The 20,674-nt window shown below is 39.3% G+C and overlaps 1 protein-coding gene across 3 annotated transcripts in view; it reads left to right on the top strand.

Moving 5' to 3' along the window:
* The first annotated feature begins 583 nt into the window (after positions 1-583).
* The window catches only part of RASA2 (RAS p21 protein activator 2), a 112,801-nt gene continuing 92,710 nt past the window's right edge, over positions 584-20,674 (top strand). For all 3 annotated transcript variants that reach the window (XM_087430461.1, XM_087430462.1, XM_087430460.1), the window contains exon 1: positions 584-729. In XM_087430461.1, the coding sequence (XP_087286587.1) occupies positions 603-729 (127 nt within the window). In that variant the 5' untranslated portion in view covers positions 584-602. The remainder of the gene's footprint in view (positions 730-20,674) is intronic.

Raw genomic sequence — 20,674 nt, 5'->3', positions numbered from 1 at the left:
TGCACCAGCTTTTGCAGAGCAAAGAGTGTTCTCACTTAAAAGTAAGGATTTTTGTGTGTGGTGTGTGGCTTGGGGGTAGGGGCATGTGGATATTACTGGCGGAGTCTCTAATGCACCTCTTGGCTCCTTATGAATAAGGTAGTTTTGAGGTCCACCCAACTGTCAGATTCCATTCTATTTTCTTTCCACAGGGAGTTCCCTTGAGCGTTAGGAGATGTGGAAGTCCGCTCGCGGGGGGCCGGGGTGGGGAGAGCCTAATCCACAGGAGGATTTGGGGATCTCGGGAGGGCAGGGGTTTTCGCTCAGTGGGGTGTCAAGGCTGTGACTTGGAGCCGCACTTGGCCAGCGCCCAGGCGTTTACGGGGCAAAGACGAGGAGAGCCGGCGGTCGGTTCGCGCCCCGGCCGCCAGGGTTCGGGGGCGGGGAGCGGGGGGCGGCGGCCGCGGGGCCCGGGCGGGGCTGGGCGGGGCGGGGCGGGGCGGGGCGAGCCAGGCCGAGGCGGGGGCGGGGCCAGGCGCGGCTCGCCCAACCTCGGCCGCCGCTGGGCCCCGCCTCGGCCGGCTACGCAGGCGGGGGGGCTGCGGCACGGGCCGGGCGGCACCATGGCGGCGGCGGCGCCTGCTGCTGCGGCGGCTTCTTCCGAGGCGCCGGCGGGGACTCCGACGGGCGAAGCCGGGGCCGAGGACAGTCGCGAGGTCCGAGTGCTACAGAGCCTGCGGGGCAAGATATGTAAGCGGGGGCCGGGCTGAGGGGACCCACCGGCGGCGGCGGCGGCGGCGGGGCTGAGGGGGCGGCGGGCGCGCGGGGGCGGCGGCGCGGAGCCGCGCTGGGATCGCGGGGCCGAGAGGGGCCTGGGCGGGGGCCGGGCCGGGCGAGGCTGGGAGGGGGTGTGTTGGGGGAGGCGTCGCCTCGACGGGGCGGCGTGGGCTGGGGCCGCCGTGTCCGGAGGGAGTGAGAGCGGGGAACGCGCGCGGGACCGCGCCGGCGTGAGGGGCTCGGCTTTGGGGCGCGGCCGGGGGCGCGGGCCGGGGGCGTGAGGAGCTTCCGGCCGCGCTCAGACGCAGGCCTCCGGGCGGCCGCGGGCGCGGGGAGCGGCCCCGAGGTGGGAGGCGAGCGGTAATTACGGGGAGGCGCGTCCGGAGGAGCAGGCGGAGGGCGGGGAAGCGGGGCTGGCCCGAGAGGAGGGGGCTGCTGTCTCCTGGGCCGCAGCCGGCGCGAGGTTGAAAAAGGCGCCCTGAGCCGGAGGTCACAGGCCGCCCTGGGACGCGAGTGGCCGCCGCACGGGGTGTTGGCGAGCGAGCGCGCCGGGAGGGGTCGGGCCGGACACCTGTCCTCGCCCCACCTCGCTGCGGCGGGGACTTGAATCGAGAGACAGCGTGACTGACAGGACTTCAGGCAGGATGTAGTGGCTTCCTGTGAGCAGGTCTCAAAACACAGTCAGACAGCCCGCACTTAACCCACTTAATTCCTTTTCTTCTCATGCATTTAATTGTTACTTTGGTGAGCGAGCCATGCTAGTTGACTTAATACAAGCTTTTTACTCAGGCTCTGAGCATTACTATAGATGGACCATTTAAGTCCAGTCATTTGGACGTTTATTTTAAGAAAACGACCCTTTGGCGTCAGATTGCCAATTTTTTCACAGTGGTTTAGTCAGAGGAAACGCTTTTTCTTTTTCTTTTCTTTTTTTTTTTTGCTATTTGTAAGATATATCAATAGAACTTACTTTTACTTTTGTCGAAATTTAGCTTTATTTTCTTTATTCGGTATCTTCAGATTGGAAACCTGCTTCATTTTCATGTAAATAACCCTTTGTGATGAGAAGTACTTTTTACTTCGTATGAAGAAAATCGAATTGCGTTAAAATGGCTAACCATGCTTTTTCTTGCACAGGATGTAAAATTTTCCTCTTCCTGAATAGTGATATTAATTGAGCTGGGATTCTTTCACTGTCCTCTTTTCAAGTTGCCCCCCCTTTCAAGTATTTGGGATTTCATTAAACCTCAGAAGCAGATGTGTTAAATTTTCTCACTTTTTTATTCCCAGAAGTAGTCTTGGGGCTCTTAAGAGAGTACAGTTCTTAAAACCTGGGAAAAGACACCAGAAAAGTAGATCTTGTCTGTATCTAAGTTCGCAACATTGAAGTTACCTTCTAGGCTATAAAACCTTTACAGAATTCTGATTTAGTCTTATACTTAATATTTGCACATGTCTCATTTAATATTTGGGAAAACTATAAATGGGCCAGAGTTACCCCCTTAATCTAATTTTCCAAATTTTTACCATTTTACATTTTGGTGTCACTTGATGGTAGGCATTGTCCATTGGATCCTCACTGATTTACAAAGCTGCAGGTTATACCGTGGAACTACATGTACATGTGTCTTGGAATTGAGAGTTAGGGTTGGGCTGTTTCCAGAAGGACGTACCTGCCCTGCACTTTCACCTGCTCCGTGGCAAAGGTATCACAGTAAGAGATATCACTGTGAGTGAAACTTGGGCCTACAAATAGAAAAAAACAACTTTGTTTCTGTGGCTTAGAGCAACCCCACCACCCAGATTTGGAGATTGATCATCCAGTTGCTGGGAATGATATTACCGCTTTAACCATAGTGGAAGTATTACATCTGTTATCTCAGTCAGTTTCTTGCTTTCTGAATTGCTCGGCTTAGAGCTCAGGTCATGGAGTGTCTGCTTCATAGAAAAAACGTGTTAGGATACTTATATACGAAGCTTCTCCCCATCTCCCGCTCGGTTTCTTTGCCCTCCTTTTAGCTAGAGTAATCCAGAGTTGGTTGAGCCTCAGAACCCTGTGAAGAGATGCTGTTTTCTGTTTCCCTGAAACTGACATGTGGGTTTTGCAGGGTGGGGGCTGGGGGGCTGGAAGAGTCAATAGCAGGTGCTCAAGTCACAGAAATGGGATGGTGGTGGTTCTGACAATGACAGTATTAAGCAGCTTGGGGGTGTGGGTAACCATGTCAGCTTTCCTTTTCATCATACTGGGAGACCTTGGAGGAAAGCTTGATAGTGCTCACTAGCCTGGAGATGTGCTGGCAGATTCCAGGCTGCTGGTTGAGAGCCTCTAATCTGGAGAATTAGAGATCCATAGGGCTGAAAGTGAGCCTGAAGGGAAATGTCCTTTTTCCTGAACTTGGGCAGGACCCTTCAACTCCAGACCATACCAGCAAAAAACAAGGGATGGATTGATTTATAAAATATCTTCAAAGTTCTAGAGATAGTAGTCCACAGACTTCTTTAGGAGTTTCATTCCATTATTTATTAAATTTCCTGTATACTTCACAAGGTGAGATACCAGAGTGACAGATTGAAAAACCATTTTGTGGTCAGTTTCACGCAATCAATTGAGATTAGCAAATCCAGTGTTGCTGACAATATTTTGTCTTCTGTGCTGATCCCCAGTTCCCAGAGGTCATTTTAGTGCCCTAGGAAACCATGGCAGTTCCAAATGGTCTGCTTCCTTAATATTCAAGAGGCAGGTTTGGTTGTTGGATGGCCTAGAGTTGTCATATGAACCCTTGATAAAGGCAATTAAGGGTGTACCCCAGGCTCCATCTTTTGCAGTGAGGAGCAGGTATGCTGGCGCACCTGAAGCACTTTTGCATTGGCCCCACCCGCTAGAAAAAACCTCCACTCCCAAGTGAAAGAGGAGGATTAGGGCCTTCTCCTTTATATTTTCAGGCTTCATGCTGTTATTTTGTGATGTCCTCCTTTGTGGTTACTGCTTTTTGTTACAAGTTTGCTCTCATCCACTTAAGTCAGATTGTAAAAATGTTGCTGAAAGAGCCCATGCCACCTTATGCCTTGGTTTACCTACTCAAGGGAGACCAGGTTGATAAGGGAGCCACATCTAAGCGTTTGTGTGAATATTGAGATGTGTGGTACAGTGCGAGATCTGTGGGACCACGATGTGTCCCAGAACTCGCTTGGTCTCCCTGATATCTTCAGAAGAAGGCTGACCTAGGGCTATTTAGCAAAAAATCTGTGGGGTATGGTTAAGACGTGAGTTTAGAGGCTTGGTGAGGTTAGTCCCCTGGGTTTGAATCTTCACTTAATTTTGTTCATCAAAATGTGCCTCTGTATTCTCATGTGTAAAACGGGGATAGTAAAAACACCTATTTCACAGGATTGATTTGAGTATTAAATAAATCCGCTTCTCTGATCATTTCTCCCCCTCCACCCAGGAGCTGGGCCATACACGGACCATCTCTTAGGAAGGAGTAGAGCGGGAGATAAAACCTAATCTTTATCTGAAGTTCTTGTCCAGCATGTACTGGCATTTCCTGGTGTACAAAGCTGATTAAAATCAGAAGACCTGTGTTCTGTTTTGTATATTGTTAATTATTCATGTGACTCCTCACTTAACGTTTAAGTTTATCTTCCTCATCTTTAAAATGGGAATAATGCTTCATCACTAGCCATTTTGTACATATTGTTCCCTCTGCCTAAGAGTGTCTTTCTCCTTTTCTCCACTCCATATCAGGGAACTCCTACTCATCCTTCAAAAGCCTGCTCCATGTGATGTCCTGACCACAGTTGTCTTTGAGGCACCGCCACCCCCATCCCTGGAGATAAGGTGTTAGGCTTTCCTACTGCTGGGGAATCACAATTCCTTGTCCATTTCCTTAGTATAGCACATTTCACAGAAATCATTTATTTGTTTTCCCCATTTGACTGTGAGCTCTTCCGAGGTAAAATTCATTCTTGTTCATTTCTTTTAACTGTTCCTTTGTCAGCACGGTGCCTAGAACAGAATAGGTCTTTAGAAAATGCCCTACCTCTCATTATGTTATGATGAGGAGGATTTGCGATACTGATATGAAAGTGTTTGGAAATTTTACAGCTGAACAACTGAGAAGATGATAGTATTATTAAAAGAAAACTACATGAGTCTGTGACAGGAAGTTCATCTCTTTCAAAATCACAGTGCCAACTGCTTAGGTTTGAACCGATGCCAAATTTGCCTCATTAGGAAAAGGATTAAATTTTTCTAAATGCTCTGATTGCGTATTATTAGGGGATTTGACTATTGTTACCTGACTGTATTCCATGAATATTGTTACTAGTCCTGAGCCTGGGAAAGAAAAATCTCATAATCACACCTTACACATTAAATGTTTTTATTTGTCATGGCGGGTTTGAATTTTTTGGTAATAAAGTATAAATCAAAACATTTTATTGACCACGCAGTAGAATTGAGAGGGAGAGATTAAAAAGAGTTTATTCATGCTAAGAATTCATTATTATCAGATATTTGAAATGAGTTATTTAATAAATTATTAGAAAGAGGGAACGATTAATAAAGGGTTTGTTCATGCCAAGAATTCATTATTGTCAGAAATTTGAAAAGAGATGACGAGTTATTTAGGATAGAGGAAGAATCCATCTTTCAGATGGTAGAAATGAGAGAAAAGGGTTCTTTGTAAAAGTTCACAGAGCAGTTTGCTAATCATTTGCTCTGAGGAAGACAGGAGGTGAACTTCAATGAGTTCATAGAGTTGGTTTTGTTTTTTTTTTTTAACTTAGAACTGTGAATAGACTTTAAGAGACTGTGGAACTAATGTAGCTGAAATAAAACTATCATTTTATCCTTTCATCGTAGATGCTAATCCTATTTCCTTGTTAACGTGCTTTATAAAATTATTTAACAATAATATCAGATTGCGTATTTTATCTACTAATGAAGTTCTTTGCTCTTTTGAGAGCTGCTAACAGTTTTGTTGTATAGTCATCGATTAATGTAAATTAAGAAACTTTTTATGTATGCTAAGAAATTTCTATGATATATCTTTAGTTTTGTATGTCATTTTAGTCATCAAAAATCCCTAGCTAAAAATAATATACCTTATATGGTTATACCAACGCACAAGCAAACATCAGTGAACTGTAATTGACAAATTTATTACCGTGAGCTTGGTTGTAAGAATATCATTAATGACAGAAAGGCTTTGGGCAAATTCTTTAACTTTTCTGAGCCCCTATTACTTGTAGAGTGAGAGGTTTGGATGTGGTCTTTAACATCCCTTCTAGGCCTTTGATTATTGCTTTTTAACTTGAACCATTTGCTTTAAGACAGTACATCAGATGCATTTATTTTAATGCTTAAATATATTTAGTATACCTATTTTGCATTAGATGTACTATTTTAAAAATATTTATCTAAGATTTATTAGATAAGATTATTTGAATCCCCCCCCCAATTTTTTTCTGTGATCATTAATTTATTCAGCAGTACCTAATACATATTTGAGTGTCTGTTAGGGCATAGCCCACTGGACTGTGAGTTAGGCCTAAGCTGTGAATGGGATGAAAAAGGTCCTTACTAGTTTATTCTAAATTCTACAATACGAAGTAATAGTTGCTTTTAGACACTTGTATTCTTAGAGTATTTTAGAAGTTTAGAGCTGGAAGGTAGAGAACAAACATATCTTGTTCTGTCCCCTCATTTTACAAATGAAGAAGTTGACACTCAGAGACTCCAAGTGTCACATAGTTCACGTCCTATTGGGCACTAGTCCGCTACTATCAAATTTCTTTCTAAAATGATACATAGGATGAATTCATTAGTATCAATGTTGCAAATGTACTGCATTTACCATATGAAGATTACACTGCCTATCTAGTGATGTATCCAGAAATAGTAATAGATTTTCACTGTGCCATCTACACACTCTTCCTCTGTCCCTTCTTGAGACCTTTGTGAAGTGGTTAGGATTAGTGATCAAACTATGGTGATGACGTAGGTGGAGATTGAGCCCGGATGTTTACCTATTTGTGTCATGTTCTAACTCAGCAGTTTTCAGTCCTGACTGCCCATCAGCATCATCTGTGAACTTAAAAAAATTCTGATGCCCAGGCACTACTCCAGACCTGCTGAATCAGAATTCTGGGGTGGTGCCTGGACATCTGTAGGTTTAAAATGTTCCACATCCTAGCTGCCTGCAGTGATGATGGGCAGCTAGGATGGTGAACCTCTGCTTTTGCCAGTTGAGCAGACTAGCCACAAACTACCTGAATGGTAGCAACCTGCTGTACATGAACATTTAAAGGATACCAGTAGAAAGTTTGGCATGATCACAGGGTGGTTTTAATTTGGTTGATTATTTTTTTAAAAAAGATTTATTTATTTGATTAGATAATACGAATACCTAGTACAAAATTCAAAAGGTACAAAGGGTATATGTTGAAAAATAAGTTTTCTTACTTCTAATAGTTCCCTAGCTATTCTCTCTCCGGAAGCAAGCATTACCAGTTTCTTGCGTATCCTTACAGAAACAATTTAAGCATTTACAAACTTAAATATATAAGTATTAATATCTCTCTCACTGACATACAGATCATAGCAAAATATACATACTGTTTGGATCTTGTTTTTTTACACTTAACACAATAATAGCTTGAAGATTTTTCATATCCATATATAAAGGGAGTTGCCTCATTTTTTTAACAGCTGCATATATCATTATCTGGATATATCACAGTTTAACTAGTCCCCTATTGGTGGTCATTTAGGTTGTTTCCAGTCTTTGCTGTTACAAACATAACTGCAGTGAATAACTTTGTAGGTATATCATTTTTAAGTGCGTGTGTCTGTTTGTGGGATAAATTCCTAGATGTTAAATTGATGAACTGAATGGTGTGTGCATTTTTATTTTGGAAAGACAATGCCAAATTGCTTTTCATAGAAACTACAGCAATTTTTGCTCCTGCCAGCAGTGTATGAATGCCTATTTCTTTACACCCACACAGTGTGTATTTTAAAACTTCTTGATCTTTACTGGTCTGTAAGATGAAAAGGAACGTCTAATTTGTAGTTTTAGTTTGCACTTCTTCTAAATGAGGTTGAGGATCTCATCATATTTTTAAGAGCCGTTTTTATTTCCATTTTTTTTTCAACTTGTCTGTTTATTTTGTCCTTTCTTTTACTGGATTATCAGTCTTCTTTCTGATTTATGCTTTATGCAGTAAGAAAGTTGGCTATTTTTTTTAGTGGAAAGATTTTTAAAAATTTAGATTCTTTGGCTAATGCCTATTGTGAGATCCAGTGGGGGCAATCAGTTGTTGGTTTCATCTACTTACATAATTTATGATATAAGAATAGAGATGGAAAAAGAACTGTTGGAGAAAAAGTAAGTAAAGACTTAGGAGTTAAAAGACAAACAATAGATTGAGAGAAGATATTTGCAACAAATCCTACAAACAAAAAGAAAATACTTATATAACACTTGTTGTGTGCCAGGCACTGGTTTAAAGCACTTTAAGCACATTAACTAATTTAATCCTCACAGTGACTCTATAAGTACAGTTTTTATCCACATTTTACAGGTGAGGTAACTGGGGAATAGCTAAACTAAGTAACTTGCCCAAAATCAGGCAGCTAGTGAGTGGTGGAGCTGGCATCCAAACTGGGCAGACTGGCTCTCGAGTCCATCTTGTTACTCTTAACCTACTATGCTATACTACTTCTCTGTTTCTTAGAGTCCAGAATATATGAAAAGTTGACACAAATTTAAAAAAGGAAAAGGCCATTAGAAAAATAAAGGATATGAATAGGCATTTCACAGCAAAGGAGATACAAAAGGCCAGTAAACATAAGAAAATACTGGTAATGTTTAACAAAAATTAATCAGGGAAGTACAAATTTTAAAAAGTCATCAGTTTGTGAAAAAAGAAAGACTTGTTAATTTCAGTATTTGGTGAGGGTTTAGGGAAACGGGTAAGTTTAAATTGGTAAAGCAGTATTGGAGAGCATTTTGGCAATATCTGTTAAAAATTTAAATTTTTACTTTTAAAATGGCATTTAAAATGGCATTTCTACTTCTACATATCTACCCTACAGAAACACTTGTACGTTTGCAGAAGCAGCATATACAAAGATGTTTAGTGTTGCCTTGTTGGTAAAACAAACAATTAGAGACAACCTAAGTGTCCATCAGTAGGAAAATGGCTAGATACTATGTTCATATACATATTCTATAGCAGCTAAAAAGAATGAGGTATATCTATAGTATGAAAGGAAAGAACTTCAGGAGGTATTGTTGAGTAAAAAATAGCAAGTTGTTAGAGTGATATGTGTAATATCATATGTGTTTTATCTTTTCTACACATATGTGGGAAAATGCACAGAAAGAGGTTTGAAAAGATGTACAACATTGGTTACCTCAGTGGTGGACAAAGGGAATTAGCCTTGCCTATAATGGTTTCGTTTTCTACAGAGTGTATTTGTGTATTAGCTGTGTTACCAAAAATGACTATTGGTATAAGTGAATTTGGTACAGTATTAGTCTTAAGCTGTGAGAGCCTCTCTTGCTCTATTGTTGAAGACTATCCTATCTGCAAAAGTAAGAGTAACCAAGTGTTAGGCTTGGTAACATTTTGAGTGCACGTAGAAATAAAGTCAACTTTTCTGTCAAGTGTTTTGGTAACTTTTCATTTTGATATAATTTCATTCAAAAAAAGAAAAGTTTGTAAGAATAATATAGTGAATTCCCATATACGTCACCTGTTTTCAACAATTGTTTATGTTTAAAAAATCGATTAAAAAATTCATTGTTTTGTTTCAGAGGAATGTAGTAAAAAGAATAATTTTGTTCATTTAAAATATTATAGCATTTGTGTGAGTGGTGCAGAACTTCTTAGTTTTGGAATTTGGACAATTTTATTTTATATAAAATTTTCTTAGTGGATGGGGGAAGTGAACTAACATTTATTATTTACTCTTTTCCAGGTACTATTTAGGATACTTCGCAAATTCTTTCATTTAATCTAATTTCATGAAGAAGATTGTTATTCCTATTTTAGTGAAGAAAAGGTAGAAAGGTTATTTACTCAGAGTTTAAAGGGACAGACCCAGGTTTTTAGGAGGTCTTTAAGTTACCAAAGCCCATGTCCTTTTCTCTACCACGTTGCCTGTCGGATGGTATATTGCAAGGAACTGATGAGTACATTTCTGTTGTCAATAAGTTGATAATTATCCCTAAATTCGTTATGGTCTAATGTAATGGATATTCAATAAAATAAGAATCTTGGAATGCTATAAAAATTTATCTTGAGTACTTTTTTGGGGATTACAAAAAAATGTTACTCTTCTGTCTGCCTGACTATGCTCATATGAGTTTGTGTTTGTGAATGGTTCTTCTAGAACACACACATGCGTACACCTGTACATGCACATGTGTGGATGCAACTTCTTTATATCTAGGTGCCACGTTTTTCTTGAAAATTGCTAGATCATCTGAGTCTCATTTTGTATCCCTGGATGCCATTAGTAGAAACAGCAGCCATATCCTATATATGGCCTCTTCACGTAGCCCTTAGTTCTGCCACCACCTGGCTTTGGGCCTTTCATTTGCCTGCCATACCAGGCTCTCTTGGTCAGCTTAGGAGCCTTGCTAAGCTTCATGTAGCTGTAGGAACCATTGGCCTATCCTAGGAGAGATTCCTACCATATGTGCTTTCGAGTTTAGTTTGCTACTTGAGAAGGGGGCTGTAGGGAGCTTGGATCAGCGCACGTTCAAAACTGAAACCGGAAGTGGGCAAGGCAAACCACAGGAAGATCCTGCCTGCAATTTGGTGACGTATCTCTATAACCCATGGACGCTTCCTGGCAGTACCTTGCGAAACTTGCCTTTTCATGTACAGTAGTTTCCTAACTTCTTGTTCTAGACTCAGCTCCAGTCAGAGGTGATTAATATGATAGCAATATAGATAACTGACAATTGTTATGTGCATAACTTGTGTAAAACAACTGGCCTTTAATGATGTTCTGTGGACTTTCCCACTGAGGAATTGCATCTTACCTAGTAGGACATTTTTAAGGAATTGCCTTGGAATTTATGCTTTAACCTTGACTTATTCCTTGTCAATAATTGCACTTATATATTTTTCAGGTTTTATAGCCACAAAACAGTTCTTTGCTCACTGAGTCTAGGCTAACCACCTAAACTGTACTGGATTCCTGGAGTCCTTTGCCCACTCAAGTGCTTGCTCAGTGGTATTATCTTGCTTTTAGGCACCTTAATAATTGCACAGTACCTTATTTCCATGATGGAGTAGGAGTGCAGTGTTAGTGAAACTTTATTATTCCCCATTTCTTTAACCTCCAGGTCCTAGGTTAAAATCGAAGTACCTGTTCTTAGGCAGAACCAGATTTATGGTAGAAATTATGCAATATGTTGATTTTTTAAGATTACCAGTGGAGTGGGATTATAGAATCTCAGATTATATTTTTTAAAGATAATTTATTATTTACTGTGAGTGAGAAAAATTGCTGACAATCGAGTTATCTGATCATGTTAATTTATGCATTGGAAAACTCTACTTACTAGTAAATATTCCAGCAGTCACCATATACCTATTGGTACCATTTCTCTTTCTCTGCCTGAATAATATCACAAATGTATAACTTTCCAGTGGTGCTTTCAAGGTGACAACTAAGGAGGGGAATAACGAAATAACAGTTACCTAACTTTTTTCTGTTCAGTAGTTCCTAACCCCCAACCCCTGCTTTTGCTACCGTGCACCTGGGGCAATCCGACATACTCTGAAGAGGGTCAATATGAGACTCTTCAGACAGTCATGAGTGATTATGGCAGTTTTTTTTTCCTTTCTCCACTGAGAACTGTAAAGATAAATGAACAAGAGAGAGCTCTTATGTAAGATATTCTATTAGGTATATAGAAATCTGTTGAATGGTAATGTAGCATGTCAAAAGCATGGTTTTCTACTACTTTTCTAGTAATTACCTAACCTCGCTGAGCCTCAGCTTCCTCGTCTGTAAATTGGGAATAGTAATTTTTCTATTTTACGAAGTGGTTGTGAGAAGACTGGATGCCTTGGTATACTGCCTGGCACATTGTACTCAGTCAAGTGTGGGCTGTCACATAAGCAGTAGTAATACTCAAACTATACTCTCATAGTTTTCTTGATGAGTAATTTATTTAATATACATGTATATCTAGTTCTTGTAGTGTTCATCAGATTAAACTGGCGATAGGTAGCAATGTCTAAAAACATTTGAAATCAGTGTTACCATTTCAAGTGTTGTCTCTCAGAATTTTAGAGCTATAGGGAACCTAGAAGATTAACTAGTTAAGGGGTTGCAAACTCCAGTCCACAGAGACCAGGCATAATGAAGTGGAGCCAGGTGGGGATTGTTAGGATTTATTAAGGGAGTGCCTGTCTACAGTTTCTACTCAGAACCATGTTTCCAGGTCTTTGATTATTAAAGAGAAATGAGAAATATAGATTTATTTATTATTAACTCTCCCAGTATCTAGATGTTGGCTACATTTTCTTTTTAATACTGTGCAGGCCAAGGACTGGCCTGGTGGCATAGTGGTTAAGTTCACACACTCCACTTCAGCAGCCTGGGGTTCTCGGGTTTGGATCCCGGGTGTGGACCTATACACTGCTCATCAAGCCATGCTGTGGTGGCATCCCACATACAAAATTAAGGAAGATTGTCATAGATGTTAGCTCAGTGACAATCTTCCTCAAACAAAAAGAGGAAGACTGGCAACAGATGTTAGCTCAGGGCCAATCTTCCTCACCAAAAAAAAAAAAAAATTACTATGCAGTCCAAACAAAATAAATCTCTGGCTAGCTGACCAGAGATTTATGGCTCTGGCTAGCTGACCCCAATTTATGTCCCCTAATATAGTTCAAACCCCTCACTTTAGAGATGTAGAGCCTGAGGTATAGAAAGGCCAGATGTTTTTCTTTATATTTCCTATAATAGAAATGTATGACTTTTGTAATAAAAGTCTCATTTTCGAAAAATAAATGGGCTCCTCTGGTGTATCCAGTTGTTAAATTACCGATTATCTTTGGTCAGGACCTAATGGCTTGAAGAGAATTGTGTGCAGATGCTAATTTTTAGGAAATCTCTAACCAAGGAAGGGCACTACTAGTTATCATTTACTGAGTGCTTACTCTGTTCTAGGCATTGTGCTAAGTGCTGACCCTAAGTTAATGCTCACAATAATCCAGAAGTATTATAGTTACCTCTTTTTATACAGGAGGTTGAGATTGAGGACATACAGATCGTCAAGTACAAAGCTCGTGTTGAAACTCAGATCTCTGTCTCCAAAATGCATTCAGTTAACTTGCTATACTATATCAATACTGTATATGTTTCAGAATTATGTGCCCCTTTATCTTATTGCAAAAATTGTAACTAAACTTGATAAGAAAATTTGAAAGCCCTTATGATATATTAACATTATATAGAATTGTCTTATGTATAATTAGATGGCATAACAGCATTTTAATTTTACTCTAAACTTGTCAACACCAAGATTGTATTATATTTTTAAATGTACATTTGATTCATTCTTCTTCACTCCATTTTTTTGTTGTGAACGTAAATGATAGTTTGCATGTTTTTATGTTTTTCCCCATCTAAAGTTCTAATCCTCTGTTTAGGTTGATATTCCTGTTATTAGAACATCATATCCTGAGTCACTTGGGCCAAGTTCTGTGAAGTCTGTCTCTGTAGTATGTCTTTCATTTTTTTCCCTCCCATCGCCCTTTCATTACCTTCATTGAGGCCCTGTAACTGTCAGAGTAATTTTCCTGAAGCGTCGCTCTGACCACAAACTTGGAGTGACCCTTGTTACTTACTGAATAAAGCTAAAACTCCTGAGCTTGGCATTTCAGGTTCTCTGTGTGATTCCTGCCTTCATTTACAGGTTTATCTCCTCCTGGTCCCCTTTCCCTTTATGCTTCAGCCAAGTTGTACTATTCACTGCCTCCTTGAAGGTGCTCTTCTTGTTCCCACTTCCAGCACTTGTTCACATTGTGCCTTACTCTTGGAATGTTATCTCTCCATTCCCAGTTTCTATGTTTGGGGAAAAAAAAATCACTTAGAGGAGTTATTTTGAAGGTTAAGTAAAGTAATGTATATGAAGTTCCTAAAAAAATCTACTATGTATAATATATATATATGAATTTATTCACTAAATGGTAGCTACTATTATGATTTAGCTTTCCTCCCACCCCAAATTATCTTTATCTTAGGATCGTCTCAGATCATCTTATGATCATCACCAGATCACCACCTGGCCCTTTGCAATTTCTCTTGGGAGTTAATCCCACTGGGATCTGTGCTGGCTCTTATCCCTGAACTTAAGGTATCCTTTGAAATAGACATGGGCCTACAGCATCTTTTAGGATAATTTCAGAAAGGGGTAGCTCTCTATTCCCCTCCGCACTGCTGGATTCAGAAAGACATTAAGGGTGGAATGGAAAGACTAAGCTTTGGAGTTTGATTTCTGTCAAGTCACCTTACCAGCTATGTTAACTGTGAATTTTTTTTTTTTTTTTAACTATAAAAGGGAATAGTAATGCTTACCTCACGAGGTTTGTTGTACAGATCAACTGAGACACTTGAGAAAATATTTAGCACTGTCTTTGAGCATCCAGCTACTTCATAAATATTTATCTTCTTTTCTTACTTATCCCAGTAGTGTCATCCTGTAGGACACACGGAAAGATACATACAAACGTACAGATATAAATGCACACACACAATCCCCCCCATATGTACAAATTCACACCTATGTACGTACTCACATGTCCAGAAGCATATACACCAGAATGTCCATCCAGTAGCCTGATATTTGGAATTCTAGCCCTAGGTAAAATTTATATGGTAGGATCTGGATTTACTGTTGACCTTTGCATGGAATCATTGATCTTGTACGCAGACAGTTGGCCATATTTTCATTTCTGTTAATCTAAGTTATCTTCTCAGTTTTGATTCCCAGTGGTGTTTACCTTCTTGGTTTAAACTGTTTACTTTTTGACAATGGCTAAAATCTACTGTTTTCTGTAAAATATTTAGCTGTCTCCCCTATTCCTTCAGGTATTTATGCAGAAGTTACCTTCTCAGTGGAGCCTTCATTGGTGCTCCCTCTCTCTGCCAGTTCATGTGGTGCCCATTCCTGCTTAACACTTATGACTAACATACCATATTTTTTTACTTATTTATTTTATTTATTGTCTACCTGTCCATATGTGTTAGCTGAATGAGGACACAGAGTTTTGTCTGATTTTCTCACTGTTGTATCCCTAGCATCTTAATAGGCACTCAGTAAATATTTGAATGTGTGAATTTCAGGATTGGTTTGTTTATTTGCAATATGATATCTCTGTATTAAAGCTATAAAGATTCTAATAGTGCTTTTGGTAACTGTATCAGGAGATTTTTGTTTTTTTTTTAAACCTTTGGAGCAGTTGACATAGATGAACTTATATCAACAGGAAAAAAGAAGCTTATATGCAATTTTATAATTTGTTATATGATATTAGAAGCTCTTTTTTCCCCATGCTAAAGTTATAAACACATGTACACTCATACTTATTCAGTAGCTATTCTATTATCTATTACAAGCTAAGCATGGTGCTGAGAATTGGTCCCTTCCCTTAAGAAGTTTATAGTTCTTATAAGACTCTTATAAGAAGAGAGGTACAGCTGTCTCCTTTGCTGGTTTCTTCTCATTTCTACTAACTCAAAATGACAGAGAACTCTGAGGCTCAGTCTTCAAATTTCTTTTCTATCCATATTTGCTCCCCTTGTGATCTTGTATATTCTTATGGTTTTGTAAATATTATGTACTTGCAAATGATTCTCAAATTTTGTCTCCAGCCAGGACTTCTTTGCCCTCTTGATGTCTGCATTTGGGTGTCTAATGGGCATCTCAGACTTAATATGCCCAGTACAAACTCTTGATGTCCCTCCCCCAACGAGGCGCCTCCCTCTGGAAATGGCATCTCTATTCATCCAGCTGCTCAGGCTGAAACTCTAGGAAGTCATCATTAACCCTTTTTTCTCTCACATCCACATCCAAAATATCAAAAATCCTGTTGACTCTATCTTCAAAATAGATGTCCAGTTGACCACTTCTCTCCATGGTAAGACTGCCCCCCTGGTCTGTTATCTCTAATCAAGATTATTACAGTAGCCTCCTGTCTAGTTTCCTGCTTCCAGTCTTTCCCTTCTGCAATGATTCTTCTAAAACAAAAGTTAGATCATACCATTCTTCTGCTTAGAATCCGTCAGTGGCTTCCCATTTCACTCTAAAAAGCCTAAGACTTCCCTTTGGCCTACAAGACCCTATTTAACCTGCCTCCTTCCCCTCCCCTACCTCATCTCTTACCATTTCCTCCCTCTCTTCACTTACCATTTCCTCCTTCTCCTCACTTTGCTTATTGTTTTACAGCCCTACTGGCCTCCTTGCTATTCCTTCACTGTGCCAAACTGTCCTCTCTCAGGGTCTGTGCATATTTTATTCTTCCTGCCTGTCCATCTTTTTCCCCCGATATATGCATGGCTCATTCCCTCATTTGCTTCCTTCCGGTATCTGCTCAAATATCTTATTAGAAAGGCCCTCCCTGATTCCCTATATAAAATAACTTTGCTCTCCTCCCTCTCTCTACCCTCTGGGCCTGGCACTCCCTAACTCTTTTACCCTAGTTTGTTTTCTTCCATGGCAATAAATATTGTATACTTCCTTGTTTAAGAGTTTATGATGTTCTTGTCTCCCCTGTCTAGATTGTACAACAGTTCCATGTGGGCAGTGACCTATTTTTATTCATTGTTATATTCCCAGCATTTAGAAAAGTGCCTGGCATCTTGTACGCACTTAATAAATATTTGTTGAATGAAATGCAACAAGTGCAGTACAATATGATCGTTATAGTAGAAGTACATATAAAGTGCAGTAGGAACATGGAGAATAGAGTGACATGACTACCTAGGAATTGAGGGAAGACTTTATGAACAAAGGTGTCCTTAAGCAGAGCTTTTGGGAAAAAAGATGAGTAAGGGCATTATCTACAATGAAATAGCATTGCAAATGTGCGGAGGCACGAGAGAACACAGTGTGTAAAGAACCAGAAGTACAGTACTACTGGAGCATAACTTGTGGGGGTAAAGATTAAGTAAGTAGATGAAGCCAAACATGTAGTAGATGGTGCCAGATCATGAAGAGTTTTTATGCCAGACTAAGGAATTTTAGATTTTATCCTACAAGGTGAGCAGTGGCAGGTAGCATGGAGCCATTGAAGACTTTTGAGCAATGGGTGGTATATATGTTTATGTATTAAAAAGGTAACTGCCAACAGTGTGAAGGATGGGGATCAAAGCTAAACACAGCATTTTATTTAAGATATATTTGATGTTGCAAGGTATGTATGATGCAGAGAAACAATTACTGTCACATGAATGGGCAAGAAGCTATTTAATTTTATGGTTAGACAAAACCACTGATGTAGTGTGAAAGTGTTCTTGGCATATTTGCAGTATATCTGAGGGAGAAGACGTGCCTGAGATAAGTTTGTTCATCTCTGAAAATCTCTGCTTTAGGAGAGAATATTTTTAAAAAATTTAGGAAACAATTATGTTGTAAGTCGTAATGTAGACTAGAAAGGTTCTTAAGGAGTATCAGTTATGAATTCAGCAAAAAAAAGGGTGGTGTTACAGAATAAAAGGTATTGTGCTTGAAGGCTAGCCTCCTTTCTTCATAGAGGAACAGTTTTGTCAATAATATGCCTCCTGGTCTAGATTTATTGTTGAAGGAAATAGTGACAGTTGTAAATATAATCAGATCTATACTATTTGCTGTAAGGCCAATACATCTGCCTTTAGAGGACAAATATCTCCCCTTTGCATATTGCAGTATGCTGGCATGCACAGAATTTTTTAAATGACGGATAAGCTAAAAACATTTCTTCCTTTCATTCAAAGGCAAGTAAAAGCCATTTCCATCATTTCAGTTTTCTTGCTCAAGTGTCATACCTCAGCAATATATTGAATGTCTTGAATAATTTAATCTTATTATTTTAGGGTAAAAATATAACATGTAAGTTTAAGGATAAGATGGAGGCACCCAAAATAGTGCACATGGTTTGAATGTTGAGAATTTGGCATTTGAAAATTCATGGAAACATGATACTGTATTATTAAGCATTTTTTAAAAACAGCATCCAAATGGTACAGTAGGAAATGAAGAAATGTTTTGCAAAGGCAGATAAAACAATACAGAGAGTTAAGATCCGTTTATCTCCATTTCCCAAGTTGAAGCATTCACTTTTTGAATGTACTATGCTATTCAACTCACTATCTAAAGAAACAATAAAAGTAGTTTTCAGTGAGATATTGCTTCATAATTTCTGAGTCCAAGTTTGATCCAGATAGCCACATCTAACTGACAGATTTACCAAACTCTGATGATCAGTAATGTGAGATGGGATTTTCTAATTTGTTGGAAATAAAGGATAAGAAAGGAAACCAATCAGGATTAGGTTACAGAATCAACTCTAGCTAGTTTAAGCAAAAAGAGATTTAATAAAAGATTTTAAGTGGCTTATAGAATTGTTGGAAAAACTGAAGAAACAGACTCTAGGTTGAGCTTTCAGGAATGACATTCAAAAGCCATATTGCAGCTAGGCTACCATGGGAGTTACTAGCTCTTTTAGGATCAGAAAGGCACCTGCAGAATTGGCAAGCTGTAACTTTTAGCTGCTTGTCTTTAGAACCTTGCCACCTCTGCCATGATCAGGAATCTACCACTATTAGGAAACAGTCATCGGCAAGCAGCCATCTTCATCAGAAAGCTATTGTCACTGCTGCTGGTTCTAGAACCAAGCCACACCTGCATGACGGAATGGATGCCTTGTGCCCTTCTGCTTGTTATCTATGAAACCTGTGACTGGATACAAGGACTTCTACAAATGCTGCTGTAGAAAACTTGGACATCTCCATGACAGAACTTGCTGGTAGAAGCAGCCTAAATGCAACCTCCTTTCTCTTCTGCCCTCCAAATTTCTAGTGAGTGCATCTGATTGGCAGAATTTAAGTCACATCCACAACTCTAAGTGCAAGATAGACAAGGAAATGTAGTCTTTAGCTTTCTAGTCTCTGCAGTACAGGAAGTCATACACCAAAGGATGTTGAAACAGATGATGAAGGCTCATCCACTGTGTCTACTGCAGATATAGACCCTGATTCTCCTTAAGGCTGGCCATCATGAAATAAGCTATAGATAAATTGAGAAAGATTGCAAATAATACCATCAAATGATGTCGAGAAACTTAAAAAGTCTTTGTTTTTTGGTATATTTTTATTGTTTTATAATGACACATTTAAAAAAAAATACCTAAAATTGATGCTCCATTTATGTGATGAATTTAGCAGTCTGTGGATGCCAAAAGTTTATTCACATTTAAAGCGTGGTTAACGGATGAAAAGCCTGAAAGAAAGAGTAAAAGAAAAACTGTAAGAATGGGTTACCTAAACTGAGGAAAGGTCAGTGTTACCAAACACTGAAGTGTGGTTAAATAAGGTGGGAACTGAAAAGCTGTCGTTTGATTTGGTAACATTTAATATTGTTAGTGTTCTTGAAGGTTCTAGAAAGAAACAGGATCAGAAGCCAAATTGCAGGTTCAGGCTGTGAGTAGGAGGGGAAGGATTGGAGCAGAGATTATAGAAAGTTTTCAAGAAGCTTATCTTTTAAGAAGCAGTAGTTTTTGTCCAATGTACTTGCTTATTTATATACCATAATTAATTAGAACTAGTGAGGCCCTACACGGGTATTATTTTAAATATCAAAGAGATTATTTTAATAACGCACAGCTTTATATCAAGCTACACAAAAAGTATAACATTATTTTTAGTTCTCTAACTAATACTCTAACCATTAGTTACTTTACTTCTGATTATTTTTTAATGAAGTGGCAGTTAATTATTTTGGTTTGTGTTTTTCATAAAGTGCTAATTAATTACTATTATAGTTTGGAGTTACAGTTTAAAGTCTTGATAGCTGACAACGTATTTGTATGATTGATTGGTGAGCTGGGCATTGATTAGATGAATTCACCTTCAATATAGTTATTTGAACGTTAGTGGCAGATATTCAAGAGTACAGATTATGATAACTACTTTTGTAGGAAGTGATGTTGAGTACATTTTATATATTGCATAGAACTTAAGTTTTTATTTAAGTAAATATCTGATAATGTCAAGTTTATTGGATTCTGCAGACAAAATAATCCCCACTGTCTCCCTCTTAAAAAGGTGGGTGGTGGAATATGTGTACGTTTATACAGTGTAATTTTCTCAAACTTCGCTTATGTGAATGAAATAGGAGCATGTTCAAGGTGTTCCAGCTTCCCTCATTAGATATGGTATTTGTTTATTATGATTTAATTCCAAATTTGTTTACATTCTAGGCCCTATATGGTGACCTAGTTGCATTTTTGGTTAAAAAAAAAAAAACCTATGGATCATACAGAGGGGAGACATCAAAGAAGGAGAGACTTAAAGGAGAAGGTTGAAAATAGAATCCTGGGCGGTGTTCTGGAGTGAGAGGGAGGGAGTCGGGTAGAGGGAGCACAGGTAGATGGATGAGCTGTGGATCAGCTTTGGATGGGAGGAGGGACATCTAGTGTTTGAGGAAGAGGAGAATGGATGGATACAAATTCAGATATATATTATTTTTCGTGTTAGGAAACTAGTTTATTTGTAAAGACCAGCCCATATTAGGCAATTTTAGTGTCATTTAGATTCCTTGATTATGACTTGAGATGAACATAAGTATGTTTATTCTATTTAAGTGGTAGCTTAATTTTTTTCTAATCTCTCAATGACCATCTT

The sequence above is a fragment of the Ceratotherium simum genome, chromosome 5 (assembly GCF_057802395.1).
Source record: "Ceratotherium simum simum isolate JZ-2026a chromosome 5, ASM5780239v1, whole genome shotgun sequence".
Lineage (NCBI taxonomy): Eukaryota > Metazoa > Chordata > Mammalia > Perissodactyla > Rhinocerotidae > Ceratotherium > Ceratotherium simum.
This window is presented reverse-complemented; position numbering and strand designations above follow the sequence as displayed.